At 40.5% G+C, this 23,972-nt stretch overlaps 1 protein-coding gene across 1 annotated transcript in view; it reads left to right on the top strand.

Annotated features, from left to right (window-relative positions):
* The window catches only part of LOC126456801 (kinesin-like protein KIF13A), a 233,078-nt gene that overhangs the window by 98,260 nt on the left and 110,846 nt on the right, over positions 1 to 23,972 (top strand). The window contains exons 12-20 of the mRNA XM_050092590.1: positions 79 to 253; positions 6,501 to 6,663; positions 6,852 to 6,995; positions 7,076 to 7,240; positions 12,599 to 12,724; positions 13,026 to 13,248; positions 15,556 to 15,670; positions 17,056 to 17,298; positions 21,027 to 21,160. Coding sequence (XP_049948547.1) covers positions 79 to 253; positions 6,501 to 6,663; positions 6,852 to 6,995; positions 7,076 to 7,240; positions 12,599 to 12,724; positions 13,026 to 13,248; positions 15,556 to 15,670; positions 17,056 to 17,298; positions 21,027 to 21,160 — 1,488 coding nt within the window. The remainder of the gene's footprint in view (positions 1 to 78; positions 254 to 6,500; positions 6,664 to 6,851; positions 6,996 to 7,075; positions 7,241 to 12,598; positions 12,725 to 13,025; positions 13,249 to 15,555; positions 15,671 to 17,055; positions 17,299 to 21,026; positions 21,161 to 23,972) is intronic.

Raw genomic sequence — 23,972 nt, 5'->3', positions numbered from 1 at the left:
TTCTGTTTTGTGGTGTGGGATATAAAAGGTTTGAATATTAGAAAGCACTTTTCTCATCAGTATAAATAATTTTCACAGTTGCTCTGGAAAAACAACGACAAGAATATGAAAGACAGTTTCAACAGCTGAGGAATATTTTGTCCCCCTCAACGCCATATTCGCCATATGTACCTTTTGACCCATTCCGCCTAGGAAAAATAACACCATGTACTCCTACAACACAAATGAGAGTAGAAAGATGGGCACAGGAAAGGTAAGACTGCATTACAAATGTATGATCTTAACTTTTTAAATTAATTTGCATGTAATAATAACCAACTGACCCAGATCCATGCCTGCTCTTGTAATTGACAAGTCTGTATTATTATACTTCTGTCTTATGTTTGTGATTCAGAAATAATCATTTATAATCTGAATTTAACATATTTATTCAACAGTGCTCAGCTGTATACTAAATTACTAAAGTAATTCATTTCTTGTGATTATTTCTCATCATACACCATATTAAATATACTTTTATCAAGCCACTTCCCAAGGCATAGATAAAATAGGGGTAAAGAGTAACAATCCATGTTTCTGTTGTCATACTTTCAGAATTTTGAGAATTTATGAGAAGTGTTACACAGAAGTATTCCTTGTATTGTAGTACTTAAAATGTTACCTGTGGTCATTAGGTCACCTATGGTTTTACACATACATATGGCAAAGTTACTGAACAAAGGTGCACAGTTAATCATGGATGAAAATCAAGAACATGCTCTTTTAAATATTGCAAATTATGTTTTTGTTATGTAAGAGAAAATCATGGTTCACAAATCAAATGACTTAGTTACATCAAAAAATAATTCCCAGTCATAACTATAGTAATTCCACACACAAATAAGAACACTGGTGAAGTTCTAAGCATTTTAATGTGACATAGTTCCAATACCCCACACAAGTCCAGAGTACAAGCCAGGCTGAGACTGAGGTACAAATCACAATTCATCACGAGAGCAGAGTCTGAGTTAAAATGAGAAACTACAATAGCAACATGAGAAAAGTGCTCTCTGCACCAGTATTATACGACGATAGTTTGTTGATCGATGTGTTGAGGTGGCAGTGACTATTGGCAGTGTGTGCAGACCTCGATGTGGTGCTGCCTTCTGACATTTGATCATGCTGCACCTGGTGGCTGGCCCTGCACCATCAGCCATGGTGCAGGCACCAATACAACACAGAGTGCTCTTCTCCCTTGGAGAGGGAGTGACAATGATTCAGTGAAATCCAGCATCTCTCCCCTATACTTTGGAGTGCCATGTGGGATGCAGGAAGCTGATGTCCATAGCCTCCCAGGCAACAGAGAGCACTGCCTGTGGCGCAGGTAGAAAGTCCCTTTTTGCAGCAACCGGAGAGTATGACCACAAGTGGCTCTGGTGGTGATGAGTACACTGTGGGCAGACACACTGCAGTGCAATGTCATCCACCAGGGTTGCCAATGCCAGAATGGGTGTCATATGGATGTCTAGCCACTCGGGGGTGGGAGCAGGAATGTGCTGTTGTGGCGCCTATGGTCCCCCCCAGCAGCTTTGCCTGTTGAAGGACGTCTTCCACCACCAGCACATGACAACATTGCAGGGATTAGAGAAAGACAGCAGACGAGGAGCTGTGGTCAAGGGGGAGCACACACAGGAGGCTTGACCAAAGAAGGAAATGCCATGACAACTGGTGGAGAAGACAGAAGACCAGGCTCTGAAAGGTGGGATGGCTTGAGAAGGAAGTGTGAGGGTGGTTCAAATTGCTCTGAGCACTATGGGACTTAACTTCTGAGGTCATCAGTACCCTAGAACTTAGAATTACTTAAACCTAACTAACCTAAGGACATCACACACATCCATGCCCAAGGCAGGATTCGAACCTACGACTGTAACGGTTGCGCAGTTCCAGACTGTAGCGCCTAGAACCGCTCGGCCACTCCGGCCAGCCTGTGAGGGTGGCAGAGGTCAGTACCCTACCCTTGGGTGTAATCGGTTGTGGTGGTAGGCCACCAGCCTGTCACCTGGCTGCAGCTTGGAGACATCTCGAACCCACTGTCCGTGGATGACTGCCGAACCCAACGCACTCAGTGACTGAAGGCGTGAGTCCAGACGGGGACCCTGGCACATGGTATGGCAACTGAGGCACATCAAGTGGGTGAGGGGTTGGCAACAGGATGTGCAGCACTGCACAGTTGGTGCACATGCAGCAACTCCTCCAGGCTCTTCTCACCAGTAGGAGTGGACCTGCAAGTACTTAGAAAACACGTGAATACCTTCTCTGCTGGGGTGTCCTTGATATACTTCTTCATTTGCATTTTAAAGTTCTTTACAAGCATTCTGTCTCTGCATTGGACTGTGGGTGAAGTGGGGGCACCCAGACACGGTGGATGTCATGCTGCACCCAAAAATCTTAAAAGGTCTGAAACGTGAACTGCGGGCTACTATCCATCACTGGGGTTTGGCGAGGGCCTTCAGTAGCCAAAATCTGGTTGAGGGTATGCACAGTAGACTCTTCTGTTGTCGAGCGCATTTCACAATGAATGGGAACCGAGATTAGGCATCAGTGATGAGTAACAAAAATGCATCCGAAGAGGGGCTCACAGAATCCAGGGGGGTGCATTACCATGGCTGCATGGATGTCAGCCGCAGCGAGTAACATTGCCACAGAGTGGCTGGTAACCTGTATGCTTGGGACACACAGCAGTTAAGTGTTCAGTTTCCTGGTCGACACAAGACCAGTTGACACAGTGGCGAGGAAACATCTTCATCCATAATGCCAAACTGATCCCCCTGTGGCTATGATGCAAGAACCAAAGGTCTGTCTGTAGCACAGCACAAAATATTTTGGATAGGGTCCAATGCATGTGCCAAAGGTCATTCTCACCACCACCACTGGATATGTTGCTGCATCTGGTATAGAACAGGATCCACACTGATAGCATAAGAAATTTGTGAACCCGTAATAGAAAAACTCTTGAGTGCCTGCTGAGCTTCCTCATTGAGACAAAAGCAAAGAATTTCCTCCAGGTGGAAACTGGGGTTGGGACCCTTCAGAGGGCATGAGAGAGCATCCACATTGGAGTACTGATCTGTTGAATGGAATGGAATGGTAGTGGCTCAGGGACGGGGTCCACTGTTGCAGTGTGTGGGCCATCTTGTGTGACAGGCGTACTGTGGGGCTACAGATGAGCTACTTATCCAGCTGAAACGTGGCAAGGCAGGGAAGCCAATAAAAGACTGCCCTTCAGAATCCTGAATGCTCGGTCACATGCAATCATACAAACAAAAATGGTGCACCCTTTTTCAGTAACTGATTTAGAGGATACACGATGGTAGCTGTTTGTGGGATGAATTTTGTAATAAAAAGTTATTTTGCCCAGAAAAGCCTGGAACTCCTTCTGGTTGGTGAGTTGAGGAAGAGTATAAATGGCAGCAATGTGAGTGTTAGTTGATTGGGTCCACCGATGTAAATGATACTCAATAGCGGGCTGAAAGACGTGTGTTTTATCCAGATTGCACTTGAGACCTGTGTCCTGCAGAGTCTGAAATAGAAATTGAAGGTTCCACAAATTCTCGTAAATGGAGGGATCCTTGCCACAATATAGTTCAGATAGTTGATAGAACAAGGAATATGTTATGCGAGTTGCTCCAAGAAATGATGAAAAAGAGTCGGAGCACTTTTACCCCAAAAACTGACCATTTATATTTCTGGAGGCTGTAGGAGGTGTTGACGGCAAGTAACTCCTGAAATGCCTCATTAAGAGGGAACTGCATATATGCCTCCAATAGCTGTCTCCTGTCAGTTTTGTCACCAAATCCTCTGGACACGGAATAGGGTACATGTCAGTCACAGACTGTGTATCGATTGTCACCTTACAATTGCCTCAATGATGGAACTAGCAGAATAAAATTCTTGATCACTGGTGGTGTAGCCCATTGGCTGGATGAAATAGGTTCAGTCATCTCCAGAACTGTCAACCTATTGAATTCCTCTTTGAGTTGGTCATAAATCACCAGGAGCACCAGCCTGGCCTGGAAAAAAAGAAAGACAAAGCGATGTCATTGGTTTAAGGGTGATATGAGTGGTAAAATCCTTATCTTTGCTGAGTGTAGGCAAAAAAAGAAAAAGAAAATTGAATAAACCTTTGTAAAGTTCATCAAGTTCCTGTTATGGCACTTCGACAGAAACCAGGTAACTGATTTGGTGAATGTGAACCCAGACAGTGTGAAAGCATAAAAGCCAAACAAGCTTTCCATGAAAGCATTGTCTACCACAAGAAAGGTTAATGAGTGGACCACCACCTCATATGCCATGTTTGCCATAGATTGTCCAAGAATTTGGATCTGTTGTCTGTTGTAGCTTACAAGAGGTCATGTAGCAGGAGATAATGATGGTGCACTGAGACGTAGATAAGTGTGAGAATTAATAAGAGACACTGCAGGACCATCTTCTTGCAGCTGAAGTAGATTCCCATAGATACACACACTGGTGAACAACTTGTTCCCACCAGTGATGGCAAGAAGACCAACACTTGGAGCAGTTATGCCAGCAATGCTGAAAGGCATGAAGGAAGGGGCTTGCAGGAAACAGCCCACCATGGATGTGTTTATGTGGGATGTGGCTTACAGCACCACCATGATTTCATACTGTGAGCATATGCCTGAACCCAAATGTGTGCTGTTGGCCAAGATACAGTGGCCACATCGAGTCAGGAATCCAGATAGTGACCTACCACACAAGGAACTTGAAATGATTGAGCAATAGAAGGACCTCTTCTAAGGTAGGGCGTTCAAATTGTAGTTCCTGTTGGTGGACCTCTTTATCTGAGGCTAGCCTAATGATAGCATAGTATTGGCATATGTCACTTTGTACTGAGAGATAACAAAGTGGCACTTTTGACTGATGCCCTGCAACTGTACAGCTGAAGCACAATATTATTGAAGAGTTTGCTTCATGTACTGATAAAACTCCATCCTTAAGGAAATAACATGAGTGTGCCAGTGATAATAAGACATTTCATACCATGAGAGGCAAGCAAGTTCATGAAGCAGGGCCAACACTACAAACAAGTGATACACATGGGGCATAATGCACAACAGAAAAAGAGCTGTAAGGTTATCAGTGTCCATTACCTTGAAGGCAGTGAAGTGTTGCCATAAATCTTCTCACATGTTTCCCAGTCTTCTGCACACTCTTCACAGGTGTGGAAGAGAGGCAGATGGGGCTGCAGTTGCTGTCGGTTTACCAACAATCTGGTCAACATCCAGCCAACATGGCTGTGTGTTCATGCTGTTGCAATTCCAAATGGCATTGGCTTCCCAGATGCTGCTGCAGTAAACTTTGCAGCAGCACCACCTCCAAGAATGTGCCAGTCATCATTTTCTACTTTGTGAGACACACACGCGAAAGTCCGACGACTCTCGTGACACTTGTGCAGTAATTCCACACATAAATAAGAACATGCACGAAGTTCCAGCATTCCGTACGAGTCCAAAGTGCTCCCTGCCCTGGGTTATATGACATTAGTATGGTGATCAGTGTGTCGAGGTGGCACTGACTGGAAGTGGTGCGCACAGGCCCTGATGCGGTGCTGTCTTCTGATGTTTGATCATCCTACCACCTGGTGGCTGCCCCTGCTCCACCAGGTGCTGGTGCACGGAGTTAAATAGCGATGGATCACTTAAGTGCCTTGCAAAATGTTGTGATGGTGATACCAGTGCAACACGAGTGGTAACACTATGAGTTATCACAGTAACAAATTCTCATGTATTGATTCTGCAGTAATATACCATACGTCAAAATGAGTAGCCAGTTCAGTCTATAATTCATTTTGAAATCAAAGGTTTTTGTCCCTGAAAATGTTTCCCTATTTTAGATGTTGATAAATTCAGCTGGGTATTAAATTCACAAAAAAAAATCAGGGTCCAGTGGAATATGTAAATATTTCAGTGACAATCAGTTTTGAATATTAAAATGAACTATGAGCTGAACAGGATATATTCATTTTGACATATGATATACTCGACTGTGTGAATCATGATATTCTCCTGCAGAAGTTAAAAATAATTTACAATATTTAAAACAGCAGATTCATGATTTTCATCCAGCACTTAATTTTATGCCTTCTCTCTGTGACCCCTCGATATGCTTGGATAAAACTCTAAGTGCTTTGTAATGCCCTTAGATAGTGTTTTAAGTACTCAAAGTTCAAGAAATACTTTTGTGTAATACCTTGCTTGATTTGTTTTGAGTTTCCAATAAGAATCACTTTTATTTCTCTGATGATAAATCATTCAAGAAAGTTTCGCCTTTGTTGCTCATAGTAGAAAGGCATTTCATTGTAAATACCATGCAAAATAATGATAATTAAGAGTCTAGCCCTAAACAGACTTGAATAATTCAACTCTCAGATAATGTTATACATTTTCTATAAAGAAAGCTCTTACCCTTTTTGTTAACTTTATGATTTGGGTCATTTGCAGGGATGAAATGTTCAAGCGCAGCCTTGGACAGCTCAAGGCTGACATACTAAGAGCCAATTCTCTGGTTAAAGAAGCAAATTTCTTAGCAGAAGAAATGGGACGACAGACAACATTCAGTGTCACACTTCAGATTCCTCCAGCCAATCTAAGTCCTAATCGTAAGGTATTTATGTTTACTCTTTGAATCATTTATTTTCTTCTGGTTTTGATTTATCTGCCAGTGCATTTCTCATTTAGGACTTTATCATTTAATGAGAACTTTGTATTGGTTTGGACTATAATATTTTACTTTACTAAATTAAATATGCAACTGTTGACCAGCATTAAATGTATACCTATACTCCATTACAGCGAGGCTCTTTCGTAAGTGAGCCAGCAATACTTGTGAAACGTAAGAAGCAAGGCAGTCAGGTATGGTCTATGGAGAAGCTGGAAAACAAACTCATTGATATGCGAGAACTGTATGAAGAAAAGAAGGAGAAGGGGCTCCCTCTGGTAAATTATCTGATCCTTTTTTTTAAATGTAACTTTCATTTAGCTCTCAAAAGATAATATTTTTTGTACTTTGTTTTCAGGAGGATGTTCCAGCAAAAGGTCTTGATCCTTTTTATGAATCTCAGGAAAATCACAACTTGATTGGTGTTGCAAATATATTTCTGGAAGTTCTTTTCCATGATGTAAAATTGGACTATCACACACCCATTATTAGTCAACAAGGAGAAGTTGCAGGTCGTTTGCAGGTTAGTAACTCATTAACTTCTAAATGGCTTTTGTTTGCAAAAGTACTTGACTGGATTTCCTTGCATTTTGGTACGGTTTTCTTGTTGGTCTCTACTTGCCACTGCCAGTTTTAACAGTGGGCAGAATGGCATCGAATTTATAAAAATACCACTTTCTTTTACCTGTGATGGAGCTTATTGTACTATACAGTTGTTATTCAGTGAAATATACCTGTTTTGCTAAATCACACCACTTTGCCATCAAAGAATACCAATGGTTTGTGATCATACATGCACACCAGATATAATTTTACAGCTTATGTTGAACTTTCAAATTCACATCTCAAAAATAACTTGTAGCTGTTTATGAAAAGATATAAAGTAATTTCCATAGCCCATGACAGAACAAAACTGCTAATATAGTGAGGGATAAATTGTAAAATACACTAATCAGCCAAACCATTATGACGACTGACCTACTATTGATATAAACCCATCCAGGCGATAGCAGCATCACCTGGTGAGGAATGACTGCTAGACAGACACACACATGGTACATGTAGAATCAATGAGCAGGCTGTCCGTGTGTAGAATGGAGGAGTGTGACCTGAGTGTGACCTATCTGACTTTGGCCGAGGGCAGATTGTGATGGCTTGAGGGCTCAGCACAAGCATTGCAGAAACGGCGTGACTTGTTGGTTGTACTTGGAGTGCTGTGGTGAGTGTTATCAACACGTGGCCAAACCAAAGTGAAACCATATCCAGACGTCGTGGAGTTGGATGGCCACCCCTCATTACAGATGTCAGACATCATATGCTGGGCAGACTCGTAAAACAGGACAGGTGGTGAACTGTGGCCAAAACTATCATCAGACTTTAATGGTGGGCAGAATACAAGTGTGTCTGAATGCACAGTGCACCAAATGCTCCTGACAATGGGTCAAGTGTCAATATTAACACCACAACATCAATACTGAAATTGGCATGTGACCATCGGCACTGGATGTTGGCACAGTGCAGAGGATTGCATGGTCTGATGAATTCTGATACCTTCTTCATAGTGCCAATGGGAGAGCATGAATCCGTCGTCTTCCAGGGGAACAGCTCCTTGAAACCTGTACTGTGGGATGGAGGCAAGCTGGCGGTGACTGCATTACGCCTTTGAGAACATTCATGTGGGCATCCATGGCAATGGAGTGAGTTCATGCAAGGCACTGTGACAGCCAGGGATGTTGTACACTGGTTGGAGGCCACACACTCTCCTTCATGATGATCATGTTTCCCAGCAGCAGTGACATTTGTCAGCAAGATAATGTGCCATATCACAATACCAGGAGTGTGACGGAGTTTTTCAATGAAAACAGTGGTGAGTTCCAATTGATGTGCTGTCCACCCAACTCACCAGATCTGAACCCTATCGAACACACCTGGGATATGATTGAATTTGGCGTCAGAGCTCATTGCTCCCCTCCCCAAAATTTACAGGATTTAGGTGACTTGAGTGTGCAGATGTGGCACTCTCCAGTGACCTACCAAGGCCTCATTTTTTCCGTGCCATGATGCGTTGCTGTGTTATCCATGCCAAACTTGGACATACCAGCAATTAGCTAGGTGGTCATAATGTTTTGGCTGATTAGTGTAGTTTATGATGATAAAAAGGGAAAAGAATGTGGAGTTGCATAAAATACCAAAGAAATTTTCCCACAAAAAATTTTAGGTCAGAGTGTTTTTGGCATCTCTTGTTGGCATGTTCAGAATGTTGTTAAGCAGTAATTTTTTAAAAAAGAAAACCTGTTTCAATTAATAAAATGCTGGTAATATCATACAAGTAAAAATTCAAGGAAACCTTTATTATTCAGTAGATATACAGGTATGATTTGATGTATCCAAGGAAGGTCATACAGGAAAAGTACCCAGGTAGAAAATGAATATGTAATTTATTGTAACACACATAAACAAGTTTCTCCAATGTGAATTAGTTATGAAGACAATAACTAAAAGCAAGTCACTTCTTGAATACTGAAGATCTGAAGACTGGAGGCCTGATAATGTAGTAGTAAACTGGAAGTTCCAAAATCGAATGCCCCTACACGTAGCGCTCCACAATCAAAGTCTGGAAAGGATGTGCAATAGTTAAATTCCCAAGAGGACAAGCAAAATTTAAAGTCCCAGAAGGATACACAAAAGTTTAAATATGGCACATTGCTGATGGAAACCAAAGACAAATATTACAAAGTCCAATTGCTGGTCACAGTATCAGAAGCCAGGTCTGTTTGATGTAGAGGCTACAAATGGTATAAGTCTGTAGCTATCATCTGCTGGAGGTGAAGGTCGACATACAGTGGCATTGTCATAGCAACAGCTCCCGAGTGTGATCCTAATTGTGAGAATTCTTTTGCATCAGTGGCTGTCCCAGGAAATTCACTCAGAATGAACTGCTTGAGCGTAGACTAGCTGCCAGACTAAATACTGCCTGGGTGCTAGGATACTGTAGATACTACTTTCCTTCACGAAGACTGCAGAAGAGAAAAGGTCTGCAGAGCCAGTGGACTCTGGGGCACTTGGATTGCTGCCCAGTGGCCAGGCAGAGTGTGATTATCTCTTATCTGTCATCTGAAGAGCAGTTCCCTGTCAGGTCTGTGCTGACATAACTCAGCTGTGTTGTTGGTTACTGGCTGAGTAGGCACAAAGCCTTGACACAGCAAGATTTTTCCCTGCTGTGAGACTAATGTGCGGAAACTTGATAACACAGCATATTATCTAGAGGTCATCTTTTTGTATTTCTGTGAGTGAACACTTATAACAATGAAGATAATCAATTATTGACTATATAATGTAAGTGGATTAATATAAAATCCACTCACCAAGCGGAAGCAGGAGAAGGCACACACAAAAAGGTTTAACTTTTACAAGCTTTCGGAGCCAGTGGCTCCTTCTTCTGGTAGAAGAGTTGAAGAGGAAGGAAGAAGGCTAAAGGAAAAGTACTGGAGAGGTTTAGGAAAAGGGGTTGAGTTCCAAAAAGTCACCCAGAACCCTAGGTCAGGGGAGACATATGGATGTGATGAGAAGGAAAGAGTCTTTCCTGTTATTATACTCGTGGCTAGATTCTACCCCTACACCGGTGATACTGTGGGTGAATGATATCAAGATAAATCAGAGAGCGAGAATTGAACAAATAAAGAAAATGATCAAGATCACAAAGGGGAGGGATCGTTGAACTGGCTCCCTACCATATGGCAATGCCAATGTCACTTTGCTCCTCCCGCGCTATATAGTTCTGCCTGCAATGTCAAAATGGTGGTGTGTAATTGTGGGCAACATTCCAAGCTTGTATCTAAGGTAATGGACATTAAAACTTTATCATGGCTCAAGGGGGTAAGTACCAAGAGCTGACTGCAATCCTTGTCAGTGACATATGAGTGCACCATCTAACTGCAACCACAGAAGTTGTAGAAAATTGCTGAGGTGGCTTTGTGCTGGAATTTTGTGACCTCAGAATGACAGCTTTTCAGAAAGCTTTTGACATCAGAAAATAGTTTTCATACCTGCTGGAAAGATGGAAAGAGCAGTGCCCAAGCTCTAGCTGCTGGGGCAAAGAATGAAAACAGTGTCTTCACTCCACAAAGGTTCTTCATTCTATCTTGATACCAACTGATGCAAGCATGGTAATTTTTTTGCATCACATAATGATCATGCCAGAAATCAGATTACAGAATACTGGTTTTGAGTATATAAGAAATCTGACTATTATTGCCTCCATTCCCTCCATTTTTTTTGTACGGAATAACTTTGCTATGAAGTTTTACATACTTCAAAATAATATAAATAGCAAAAATACACTGGGATAGCAATACACGCATGTGACAGATGGTTGAGGTATTGCATACACGAGATATAAAAGGGCAGTGTATTGGCAGAGCTGTCATTGTACTCACGTGATTCAAGTGAAAACATTTCCAATGTGATTATGGCCACATGACAGGAATTAACAGACTTTGAACGCAGAATGGTAGTTGGAGCTAGACGCATGGGACATTTCATTTCAGAAATCATTATGGAATTCAATATTCTGCAGTCCATTTGGGGCATTACCTCTCACTGTGGACAACATAGTGTCTGGCGGCCTTCACTTAGTGACCGATAGCAGCAGCGTTTGTGTAGAGTCTTGAGTGGTAACAGACAGGCAACACTGTATGTAATAACCACAGAAATCGAGGTGTAACTTGCAACTAGAGGATCCGTTAGGGCAGTGCAGCAGGATTTGGCGTTAATGCGCTATGGCAGAAGACGGCCAACACAAGTGCCAACAACATAACATCGCCTGTAGCACCTCTCCTGGGTTCGTGACCGTATTGGTTGGACCCTAGATGACTGGAAAACGGTGGCCTGGTTCGATGATTCCCAGCTGCAGTTGGTAAGAGCTGTTGGTAGGGCTTGAGAATGGTGCAGAAAGGCACTGTGCAAGCTGATGGTGACTCCATAATGGTATGGGCTGTGTTAATGTGGAATGGACTGGGTCTTCTGGATGTTTTGCTACTTGGAGGCCATTTGCAGCCATTCATGGACTTCATGTTCCCAAACAATGATGGCATTTTCATGGATGACAATGCGCCGTATCACTGGGGTTTCAATTTTCCACACCTGGTTTGAAGGACATTCTGGAAAATTTTTATGAATGGTTGGTTTGACCATCTGGTTCACCCAAGATAATTCCATCAAACATTTGTAAGACATAATTCAGAAATCAATTTGTGCAAAAAATCCTGCACTGGCAACACTTTTGCAGTTACCATTGGCTATAGAAGCAGCATGGCTCAACATTTCTGCGGGTGACTTCCAACTTGTTGAGTCCATGCCACATTGAGTTGCTGCGTTACATTGGGCAAAAGGAGGTCCGGCACGATATTAGGTAGTATTCCTTGACTTTCTTCACCTCTGTGTAGTTCACTGGCAATTAATCATAAAGAATGGATTCTGGTTCTATGAGAAATGTATTATGGATTTTTAATTTATTAAGATCTCTCTCTTTGTTAATATCCTCATATGAATGAATGCATATGCACATGTCACAACACATGTTGAGGCTGGCTGGGGTTATTGTATCACAGATTGGTAGTCAAGAATCTGCCTACTGGCCTGCAAATGCGGTTTGGAGGGTATTGTACGTGAAAGAGGTGAGCTGCATTTTACACAAGTGACTCTTTCTCCAATGTATAGTGATTTATGGACAGAAGTGTCTCTCTGTAGAAGCAAATTATGTACAGTATGTGCAACATGATAATACCATATATGAAAACAACCATCACACCACCTTCAAATTTGAAGGAATGAACCCTTCAAATGATGTGGAACTGATTTTCTAAATTTTGTTTACTTTCAGGTTGAACTTAGTCGTGTTGCTGGATCATTTCCACAGGATCGAACAGCAGAAGCTGCGTCAGAAAGTTCTGGTGACAGTGGAAAGGATGAAGAAGAAATTCCTTCCAGTAGTCAAGTTACTTGCAGGGTAAGTTTAACTGCTGCTGTCACAAAAATGAAACATTAAAGAAGTACAAACAAAACATAATATGTTAGAATTTGACACTGGCAGCAAATAAAAGCATCACTGAAAGTGAATTCTCAGTTTTAGAGTCTAAGCATACAAACATGTGCAACAATGTACGTAAAATGTAGCATCACATGAATTTTATCTTTTCATGTTATAAGGGCAAACAATTTTTCTGTTTTCTTTTACACATTTGGTTCTCATTCTTTTTTACTAATTACAGAGGTACTTGTATTAAAACACATAACTTGTTTTGATCTAGGTAACTATCAAGCAAGCAACAGGTCTACCTCTTTCTCTTTCAAATTTTGTATTCTGTCAGTATGTGTTCTGGAATCATCCAGAAGCTATTGTTGTACCACCAGTGGTAGACCCAGAATATCCTGCAGCATGTTCATCAGGCAATGCATCTATGACCTTCAAATTTGATCATACAAAGGATTTTGTGGTGCCTGTTACAGAGGAATTTTTGGAACATTGTTCAGGTAAGAATAGTAAAGTATGGAAAGAGCTGTAAATTTATGTACAATAAGTACAGAATGAGTAGTGTGTGTGTTAAGTCCATCACTCCTGCAACTTGTTTTTGCAGCCTGGACCTAGAGCTACCATTTGATACCATTAATTATTTATGTTGGATTCATTTTCTGAAATATCTTTGTGGAAATTGGCAGCTGGGTTAATATTGGCTGGAGTAACATGCGTATGGTATGGGACACCTGTGCTTTTACTGCATTAAACAATTCTTCAGAGTAATGGACAAAATGTTTCCGTTGTATTCACCACCACCATTTTAATATTGTACATATTTTCTTCCATTTCAAATGATTTCAGCAGCATATCATTGATGACAGCCATTTTGACAGTTTTTAGAGTAAGAAGGTTATATGTACACAACTAATCCATAGGTGCCACTTTAATGTAAGAGCAGACTGGTAATATTTTCAACTTCATTATAAAGCTTCTGAGATAGGTTGTTTTTGCTTTATTTGAAATCAGTATGTTCAAAATTGTTAAAAAGCTATAAGTAGTATAGACATTTTGTTTCAAAAGTCTGAAAATTGCTCCTAGTGACGTTTTCTGAAGACATTGTGAACTTTTGAGTGTGTGTAACAGCGAACTGCAGTGCCTGTCCTTGCAACTGCAGTTGTCTGCCCTCTGTGTCACTGAACTGTTGAGGTCCGTTCACATACAATATTAGCAGCAGATAGTACTGTTTTGCTACGTAATTTTAATATCTGAGAGACACACCTCTTGAATAGTGGTACTACCTCCCCATGAGAGACATCTCAGTCTATGCAAATGTAGATTTTGATGTGTTGCATCACCTTATTAAAAAAGATTAAGAGTCATGTCCAAATGTTTCCCTGGTACTAGAAGACAGAATTACACCATGTGGAGACAATACAGTGTGCTGTATATTCTGTTTGATTACCGTAACACAGTCTACATCAGTGGCGGGCAGGAATTCTGCACGTGTGCGGTGCACATGCACGTGTGCAGTTAACAGGTGTTCTGCGTGCACAGAGGAGCAAGCTGGCCACCCGCTCCTCACCCCTCCCCACCATACCGTCTCTCCGCTTCTTCCCCTGTAATGCATTTTGTTTCCTGGCCTGCTTTATTAAATGAAGGAGTAAGGTCAGTAGGAGTGCTTGAAAGTAATCATGGTTTGAAAGAGTACCTATTACCTACGGTACGTTTTATTTAATTATCACAGGTGGAGTTTACAATACGTTTAATGTCTGGAACAAAATTTCTACATACAGACAAATGCAAACAGTTACGTAAATTTTCATTACTGATGCTTGCTCTTAACCGAGACTTATTAATTTTCATAACAGAAAAAAATCTCTCACAAAAGTATGTTGAGCCCAACATTGACTATCTTCATGGCTTCACGATGGAGACGAGGAAACTCTTGCTGTGGAAAGTCGTGATAAAAATCTATTACACGTCTTGCCAAAAGGAATTTGTCTCTCAGACGAGAATTACACTGTAGATCTATTAATTCCATTTGCAAACTGAGATGAATATCAGCTACAGAAACCAGATTCTCTTGAGAACTATTCAAAACCTTGGGATAAGTAAGATATATCCCAAAATCTCTTGAGAAATTCCTCTTTTATTGCACTAAGAACGGCAACATACTGAAATTTATTATAATGGCGTTCAATATTAAACTTCCACTCACCAGCGAGAGTACTGTCACATATTATACATTTCCAATTTTTACTTTTTTCCACAGGGAACAAATGATTCTCCCATTCCTTTTTCAAAGATAGCAGATCTCCAATTCTCCGTTTCCTTGATTCACTCTGCATTTTCCGGTTATTGAAATACAACGTTCACTACGCAGTGGTCGCTTTGCTTCAACGTCCGCAGCTTAGCCTGGCACTACACTGCCGCAACCTGCAGGCTGTCGGCACTGTCCCGTTCGGTGATTGCACGCAAGCAGCACACGTGCAGCGCTGTGTGCTCATGAGCCGCGTGCAACGTTTGCCCGCCGCTGGTCTACATCATTTATTATGTAGAATTATTATACTATTTATTATGCACCATAGTATAATAAAATTGTGATCTAGACTATTATTGAGATAATGCTTCCATTCACTTGTCCACACTGTATAATTACAACAAATTAAACACCTAAGTTCATTTTCATAATGTGAATGATCAGTGCACCAAAACGTGTACAGCTGTAGTAAAAGATTAATGTTACTCTGCAACCTGAAATTTTCATTCTGCGTGTAGCATTTTAAAAATAAAAGTAGAAAAATTTCCCTAATTTTTCACAGAAGGAGCATTGTCTATTGAAGTGTGGGGTCATCGCTGTGCTGGTTTTACCCGTTCAAAGGATGGTTGGGAGGTGGAGCAACAGCAGCTTGCAAAAGCAAGATCTCTAGCAGACAGGTATGTAGTTAAAATGGCTGAATTGAGGTATGTAGTTAAAAATGGCTAAATTGCTGATCCTGTTAGAACTTTGATAATTGTTTTATAACAAATATGGATTTCGATATTTTTGTTACAAATGTGTAGCATTTCCTAAGCATCTGACCACATTGATGTAAGTTATAGTGATTATTTTAATAAACATAAATAGTGAACAGATTGTCATAAGGTGGGAGTTACAGTACCTTCCAACTGAGATGTGGCATGTTAGTTGTGATAAAAGGATATAGCACATCTCTCGAGCCTTCATAACGATGAAAAATGCTCATGAGATTTGAAGAAAGTTTATTTTCTTTCTAGCTAAGTTTTAGATGTCACACTGTGGGAGAAATGGTTTGCAATATGCGTGGGTGTGATGAAAGAAATGGGCGCATTGCATCTACAATGCGGGACAGAAAATTAGCATATCCACTGCTTGTTTCTAGATGTCGTGGCTTGAAGATGTTTTACAGGCAGAGGGGAAAGGGTTGTCGTGTCAACAATAGAAACAGGATGACAATCAAAAATTGTGAAAGTTATTGTGATTGGAAGTAACAAGGTATTGTATTAAGAAGAGTTAATACAGGTGTCCAACAGGGAATTATTCTGAACTATTTCAGTAGTTTAGAAGGTAATCCATGCTGTCTTTCAGAACCCAAACAATGCGAGGGGAGGTGAAGTCCATAAACTACTGCAAGTACATGGCTATTTGGCTGTGCCTTGTAGGTCCAGATCATCGAAATACCAAAATATGTGACTGCAAGAAATTTTATTAATATGTGTCATCAATGCCAAGAGAGTGACAGATCATAATTTTCAGAGATCACACTTCCTTGCCCATAGTTCACTTCACAATTAGTCATTAATATGTGTGGTCATAAATTGGAATATAAGTTAGGTATTATTTTGTCAAAACTGGCATAGCAATAGAGATTCTCATTAGAAAAGATATTCAAACATTTTCTAAGCTCCCCCTCTCCTATATGGAAATTCAAAATTCCACTAATTACACTGAGGCAATATGTTCATGATATTTGTGTGCAGTTATTACATTTGCACTAGATTTTTCATGCATCTTCCCTTCCATTAACATCCTTCCTTTACATAAAAGTATATGAAAGCAGTGTAATTTGTAGTGAGCAGATAGCATGGAATTGAGAGGATGCTAGAGACACTGTGTTCATTAAGTCTCTCTCTTACATTTTTGAAAGCTCTGAAATTTTGAGGCAATGATTGATGAGATGCATTTATCACTTACTGCTCTATTTACATCAGACAGTTGTCTTTCCTGTAAAATATACTTTTCTGAAGTTTTTAGGACATTATTTTATTTGATAATTTATGCATATTTCCTCTCTTGTGGTCAGGTGGAGTGAACTAACTCGGAAGATAGAACTTTGGGTAGAAATCCAGGAACTAAATGAACAAGGGGAATACTCATCAGTGGAAGTGTCAGCCCGACCAGACCTGCTGACTGGTGGTGTGTATCAGCTCCGCCAAGGCCAGCAGCGACGCATTCGGGTGCAAGTCAAACCCGTCCAGAACTCGGGAACATTGCCCATCATTTGTCAGTCCATTGTCAGTATTGCAGTTGGAAGTGTATCTATTAGGTAAGCATCAATGTGATCTGGTACTTCCTTGAAACTGAATTACAGTGGGCACATTTTCTTCACTGATACGAGATACAGAAATGAACTGCAACATTTAAGGTAAAGTTTTTTGTGTTTTAATTTTGCTCCTAATAAGACTTGGAAAGGGGGGGGGGGGGGGGAGCAATGTCAAATTAAGGTTTCATACAAATTTATTTTGAACAGTCCCAGTGGGTAGGGCTAAGCAAACAGTACTTGGATTTGAATAGGCTCAAGATTTCCCGATACACTAAAGTGCTCGATATAGTGTTGACCTTGTTCAAAGAATCATGGGACATTTGACTCTTGGAGCTAATGCAAGGGATATGAATGTATCTCTGAACTAGCTATCTAATGCTATAAATTAATGCTCTGCTTAAAATATTAACAATTTTGTGAAACAGAGGAAGACATAACATTAAATTCTATGAAGTTACAAACTTTTGTTGTATTTGAACAAGTTGCAGTAAAAGTTCTTGTACTTGTGCAGATACCATGTAAGTCTTATCCGTCAAAAACCATTATTTGATTTTCAAAAACCCTTACTTGATTTTGAACCCAAGTCAAAATCTAATGCCCGCACGACAGTTCCCTCCCCACACTCATCACTGTTCACAACTAACCTAGTATCACTGTCCCCCCTCCATTGGTTATGAGAAAATGTAATGATTTCCCAAGTTGGTTGCAAATGAGAAACTGGGTTACTGTTCACTTAATAGAATACTGGGAAAAATGTTCCCGGCTTTTAATCAGCCTTGGAACGAGGTGATGACATTTATATGTTACAAGAAAGAAAAATAATCCAAAAATTCTCTAACAAATGTGGAGATAGTACCAACAGATGTCACTAGAGTGTGGAACCAACAGATGTCACTAGATTGTGGGATGAGTGAAAGTTTAGAATTGGACTGAATCTGTTTATGATCTTATATTTATGTGTTCCTTGCTGTTGTTACATATGACATGCACCCTAGAAGATATTGCCGTCCATGTTTCACTGTTGATCAAGCACAGCACTGCGGGACGTTGGAGGGGGAACAGTGATACTAGGTTAGTTGTGAACAGTGATGAGTGTGGGGAGGGAACTGTCGTGTGGGCATCAGATTTTGCATACAGGTAATCATGGGAATGTATTCTGCATACTTTGATTTTTTATGAACATCTACCATGTTTAAACTGCAGTTTTCCTGAATCCATTTGTACTCACAATCAAATTGACTTCAAAATAGGACAAATTCTCAACAGTAGCATGAATTTCTGTAGGAGATGCTAGAAGTGAGGATTGGGAGTAGAGGCATACATACGAGGTCTGTCTAAAAAGTATCTGACCTGTGATTTGCCCACGCAAAATAGAGATGATAGCGTGGTGCCACTGTACACAGTACTTTATGCACATGTCAGAATTTTGTCCCCGCCTTCCAGCACATCAGTTGTTGCCTGTCGGTCGCTGAGTGAGGTGCTACACAACATGTTCGTCAGATTACCAATTCTCTCAAGATCACTGAATGTGTTGAGCAGAGATACTGCATCAAATGTTGTCAAAAGCTTGGTGATCCTCAAAGCGAAACATTTTGTAAGCTTCTACAGGTGTCTGGAGAAGATACGATGGGTGTAACACAAATTAAGGAGTGGTTCAACCGAATCAAAAATGGCCACACATCAGCAGAGAGTGACCAGCATTCTGGCAGGCCCCAAACTGCTTGGAGTGCAGCTGTTGTTGAGAGGGCGCAAAATTTGGTGATGACAGATCATCGTTTGACTGTGCAGGAGATTGCCCAAGAGGCTGGAGTGAGTAAAGATTCTGCACATGCAATTTTGCATGATGATTTGAACATGCACCGAATGGCTACAAAATTCGTGCCCAAATTGTTGTTGCCGGAACAAAAAGACCTCCATTTTGATGTTGCAAAGGACCTTCTGGACACCACCAACACTGATCTTGGGTTTGTTGCAAAGGACCTTCTGGACACCACCAACACTGATCTTGGGTTTCTGAACACTCATATAATTGGAGATGAGTCATGGGTGTACGGGTAAGGCCCAGAAACAAAAAGACAGTTGCCGCAATGGAAGCATCCCGAGTCTCCAAGGCCAAAGAAGGTGCGGCAGTGTGAAGCAGAATCAAGGTGATGCTGACTGTCTTCTTTGATGTCTGTGGAATTGTGCACCATGAATACACACTGGAAGGACAAACAGTGACAAGGAGTACTATCAAGATGTTTTCTGGTGACTCTGTGATGCAGTTCCATGCAAAAGACCAGACATGTGGACAACGAAAAACTGGCAACTGCATTACAATGACGCCCCTGCACATTCATCCCACTTGATCCAAAATTTCTTGGCCAAACAGGGATTTACAGCCACTCGCCAACCTCCCTACTCTCCAGGCATGGCTCCTTGTGACTTCTGGTTGTTTTCGAAATTGAAGGCATCCATTTTGAGAGTAGAGAAGAGATAATGCGTAAAACGACGATGGGGTTGAACACCAATCCAAAAGAAGACTTCCAGAAGTGTTTCTGGCAATGGAAGGATTGGTGGGCTGTGTGTGTGCCAGCACAAGGGGCCTACTTTGAAGGGGATTAGGGTTCCAACCCCATCAGGTATTTGAAATATTTTTTCTGGCCAAAGGTCAGATACTTTTTATACAAGCCTCGTATGTGTTTCCTGCATCAATGTTGTCAATGATGACCATGAGGTATGACAGGAATGATAGGGAGAGTGTCAGCTGCTGGTTCTACACAGCCAAGAGAGAGTGGCGTGCAGGCAATATGTTTGGAAGTAAGAGACACTGTAATGTTCTCACATCAGTATAGAAGCGAAATTCGCTGTGTGTTCAGGTCCCACCATAACCAAAACCTCAGAAATCCAAACATATTCAGAACAAACTGCAGAATATTTGTGGGAATGAAGATATATGTTTTAAAACTGTCCTGTCAGGATGAAAATGATGATGATTAAAAATAGTGTTGCCACAGATGACAGACTAAGTAAATTGAAAAGGCAGTGAAGATTAAAATTAATATAAACAATTAATTTTTGTTTATTTTTTCTGTGTATTATCAAAATGTAGAAAATCAATAAATGACTAAGTTCAGAATAGCTGCAATGTTAATTTTTTAGGCAGACACCTTATATCAATAAAAATTTGTAATTCCAATTACTCAGAATATGTTAAAAAGTACTTTTTTCTCAAGAGTATCTTGAAAAAAGGGAATCATCTTATTCTCAGATTCATCTTATACTCAGGTGAATACAATAATTATGATAATTTTATAAATCTAAAAACAAAGATGATGTGACTTACCAAATGAAAGTGCTGGCAGGTCGACAGACACACAAACAAACACAAACATACACACAAAATTCAAGCTTTCGCAACAAACTGTTGCCTCATCAGGAAAGAGGGAAGGAGAGGGGAAGACGAAAGGAAGTGGGTTTTAAAGGAGAGGGTAAGGAGTCATTCCAATCCCGGGAGAGGAAAGACTTACCTTAGGGGGAAAAAAGGACAGGTATACACTCGCACACACGCACATATCCATCCACACATACAGACACAAGCAGACATATTTAAAGACAAAGAGTTTGGGCAGAGATGTCAGTCGAGGCAGAAGTGTAGAGGCAAAGAAGTTGTTGAAAGACAGGTGAGGTAATTTTATAACATTTTACCACAAAAGCTGGAAACTTGGATCCCTTATGTTTATATGTTCCAGGTCACGTCTCCAGAAACCATTAGACTCATACCAAGAAGAGGACCTTTCCATCCTCAGAGAAAAATGGAGTGATGCCTTGATGAGGAGGCGGCAATACCTAGACCAACAGATACAGAAGTTGATAAATAAACAAGGTATTACAGTTTCTGCTATATACGTAGTCTCATTCACCAATTGAGACTGTTCACCAAAACACAAATGAGATACCGTGGAAGTATGACCATGTCACAATAGCATTTCATTAATCTTCTATATTATTTTGGTTTATTATTACAATAATTTAAAGAACCACATGGACTGAAAACGACAACCAGTTACTTTAAGATGAAATGTTAACTTCAACAGCTCAGTAAGCAAATCCTTTTTGTACATGCAGAGTGTCCAACAGAGGGCTCCCTGATTTTAAAATAATTAACAAAAGAAGCATGAAAACAAATATGAATGGGAGAAAGCAACAAGTCTCAGAAAAATGCTAGATTGATATCACCATAAAGATGACTCACTGAGTTGCAGGCAGGTACAACAAAAAGACTGTTACACATTATAGCTTCCAAGCAAAGCCTTCTAAAATAAAGAGAACACACATGCATATTCACACAAGCAAGCACACCTCACTAACACATGACCACTACCACAAGTGGCTCCAGCTGGCACAGCTGGTAGTAGTTGTCACTTGTGTGAGATGTGCTTGATTGTGTGACTGTGTGTGTGTGTGTGTGTGTGTGTGTGTGTGTGTGTGTGTGTGTGTGTTTTCTTTGCTGAAGAACGCTTTGGTCAGAAACTATAATGTATAACAGTCTTTTCGTTGTGCCTGTCTGTAACTCAGTGGGCCATCTTTATGGTGAGTAGCAATCTGTCCTTTTCCTAATGTTGTTGATATTCCAACCTGTCATTTCCATCATTTCAGAATGCAACATATGGCATGTTTATTGTGAAATCAGTAGGAGTTTTATACAGAAGTTTCACAGCAGTTGTTACAAAGGCTACTAACAGACGGTGCTGTAATTGCAATACACAGTGCCTTTAAATAGCACTCCAAAAACCAGAGTGATCAGTTCCACAGTTGAAAATTTGAAAGCAGTTTAGCATACCAAAGGAAGAGGTTGAAATTGAGTATTCCCTTGAGCAATATGTGATTCTTTTTCAAACACAATTTAATGTTCCAAAAGGACTCAACGCAAAAACCGTGAGCTCTTCAACAAATTTGAATGGACAGGCAGCATGTCGAATGATGTAGTGGGGAATGGTGGCCCCAGCTAAACTAATGTTACTCCTGGAAATGTCACCACATTTTCAGGACTTATTCAACAAATCCATCCAAAGAATTGCAACAAATACTATTTTGAAGTGTTCCAGCATGCATACAATACTGAGAATCAGTCTGCACATGTTTTCATTCAAAATCTAGTTGCCACGTCATACCCATTGAGTGTCAGAGGGCTGTCTTTGTGGAGCAGGTTCTCATAGTGGTTCATGATGAAGGATTTTATGTTGACTATATCTGGTTCACAGATAAAATACACTACCACTTGAATGGATTCATGAATAAACAAAACAGACAATTTTGGGGGTCCAGAAATCCACATTTGTGTGAAGCAAAAGCACTGCATTCTCACAAAGTAACTTCTGAGACGTGGTATGCAGCAGAGGTGAGAATTGGTAACTAGTGAATGCAAATTATAATTTTGGAACAGTTTGTCATTACACAGCAAGCATTGAAGTATCGACAAGGCATTGAGTGGTTCATATGAGGTAGAGTTTGATCACATTGCACAAAGCAAAGTCTTTTGCTTTCTTGACGAATACTTCAGGAGTAGAATTCTTATATTGGATTGTATCACATTTACTGGTGCAGGCATGGATTGGCCTCCATGTGACTACTTTTGTGGGGCACATAGAAACGCTGTCTCTGGAACTATCCCACCACTCTGAATGAGCTTGAATCTTCACTCTATGTAGCAGCTGAATCCCTTTCCATTGAAATACCAGAAGATGTGGTGGAAAACTTGTTTTTTGTCTGTGCCATCTCATTACTGTGAGCTCTGATCATTTTGAAAAATTGTGAAGTGATTGCAGAGACTCTTGCAGAGAATGAGTTTATTTATGCATGCAGATGTGATCCGTACAGCATGAAGAACTGTCTGTTAGCATATTTGGTAACTAATGTTTTGAAACTTATGTAAAAAGTTCTTACAGCATTCACAATAAATATATTGCTCATTGCATTCCACTCTTGGTCTTTTTTTGTGTTATTCATTTCTAAAATCGGGTAGTCTTTTGTTGGATGCCCTGTATCTATCCCCCCACCAGTTTTTTGCCTCCAAGTTGAGTTGTAATATGTAAGAGTATAAGTTTTCACAGTCAATACCCAATTCAGTAGGATTCTTTTAGGTGTGTAATTGCATCACGGTGTGATAAAACTGCAGATGTTTCGGCTGCTACTGCAGATTGCCTTCATCAGTGTGACTGGTGATTTGTAACTCAGATAAAAACAGAAACCTATGATTACCAATAAGAAATTGCTTGTATTGTACAAAAAAGACTGTGTCCTGATCTGTTGCAAAACTTCATAAACTGTCTTAAAAGCATAAACACAGTTTTTGGCACAGATTATATCCTATAACTTTACCAGAAGTGTGGTGCATTGTAAATTTATGTATTATACCATTTTTGTGGGAATTATGTAATTATTTTGCAACACTAGTCTATTTTAGGATTATTTCAACTAAAGGCCCTATGAAAGTGACTGTTCCAACAGGTCCAAATGTACAAAAGTTTTCAGACTTCACTTGCATTAAGAAATTTCTGCCCATTAGCAGTTTGCAGTTCACTTCTACACTGTGAAATACTACAGTTAATGTACTTTATAGCACCTGTTTGACTTTGTATGTGTGATTGTGAAATACAAACAACACGGAGGCTCAGGTCTGTCACTGATAGTAGACA

The sequence above is a fragment of the Schistocerca serialis genome, chromosome 2 (assembly GCF_023864345.2).
Source record: "Schistocerca serialis cubense isolate TAMUIC-IGC-003099 chromosome 2, iqSchSeri2.2, whole genome shotgun sequence".
NCBI classification, from domain to species: Eukaryota; Metazoa; Arthropoda; class Insecta; order Orthoptera; family Acrididae; genus Schistocerca; species Schistocerca serialis.
This window is presented reverse-complemented; position numbering and strand designations above follow the sequence as displayed.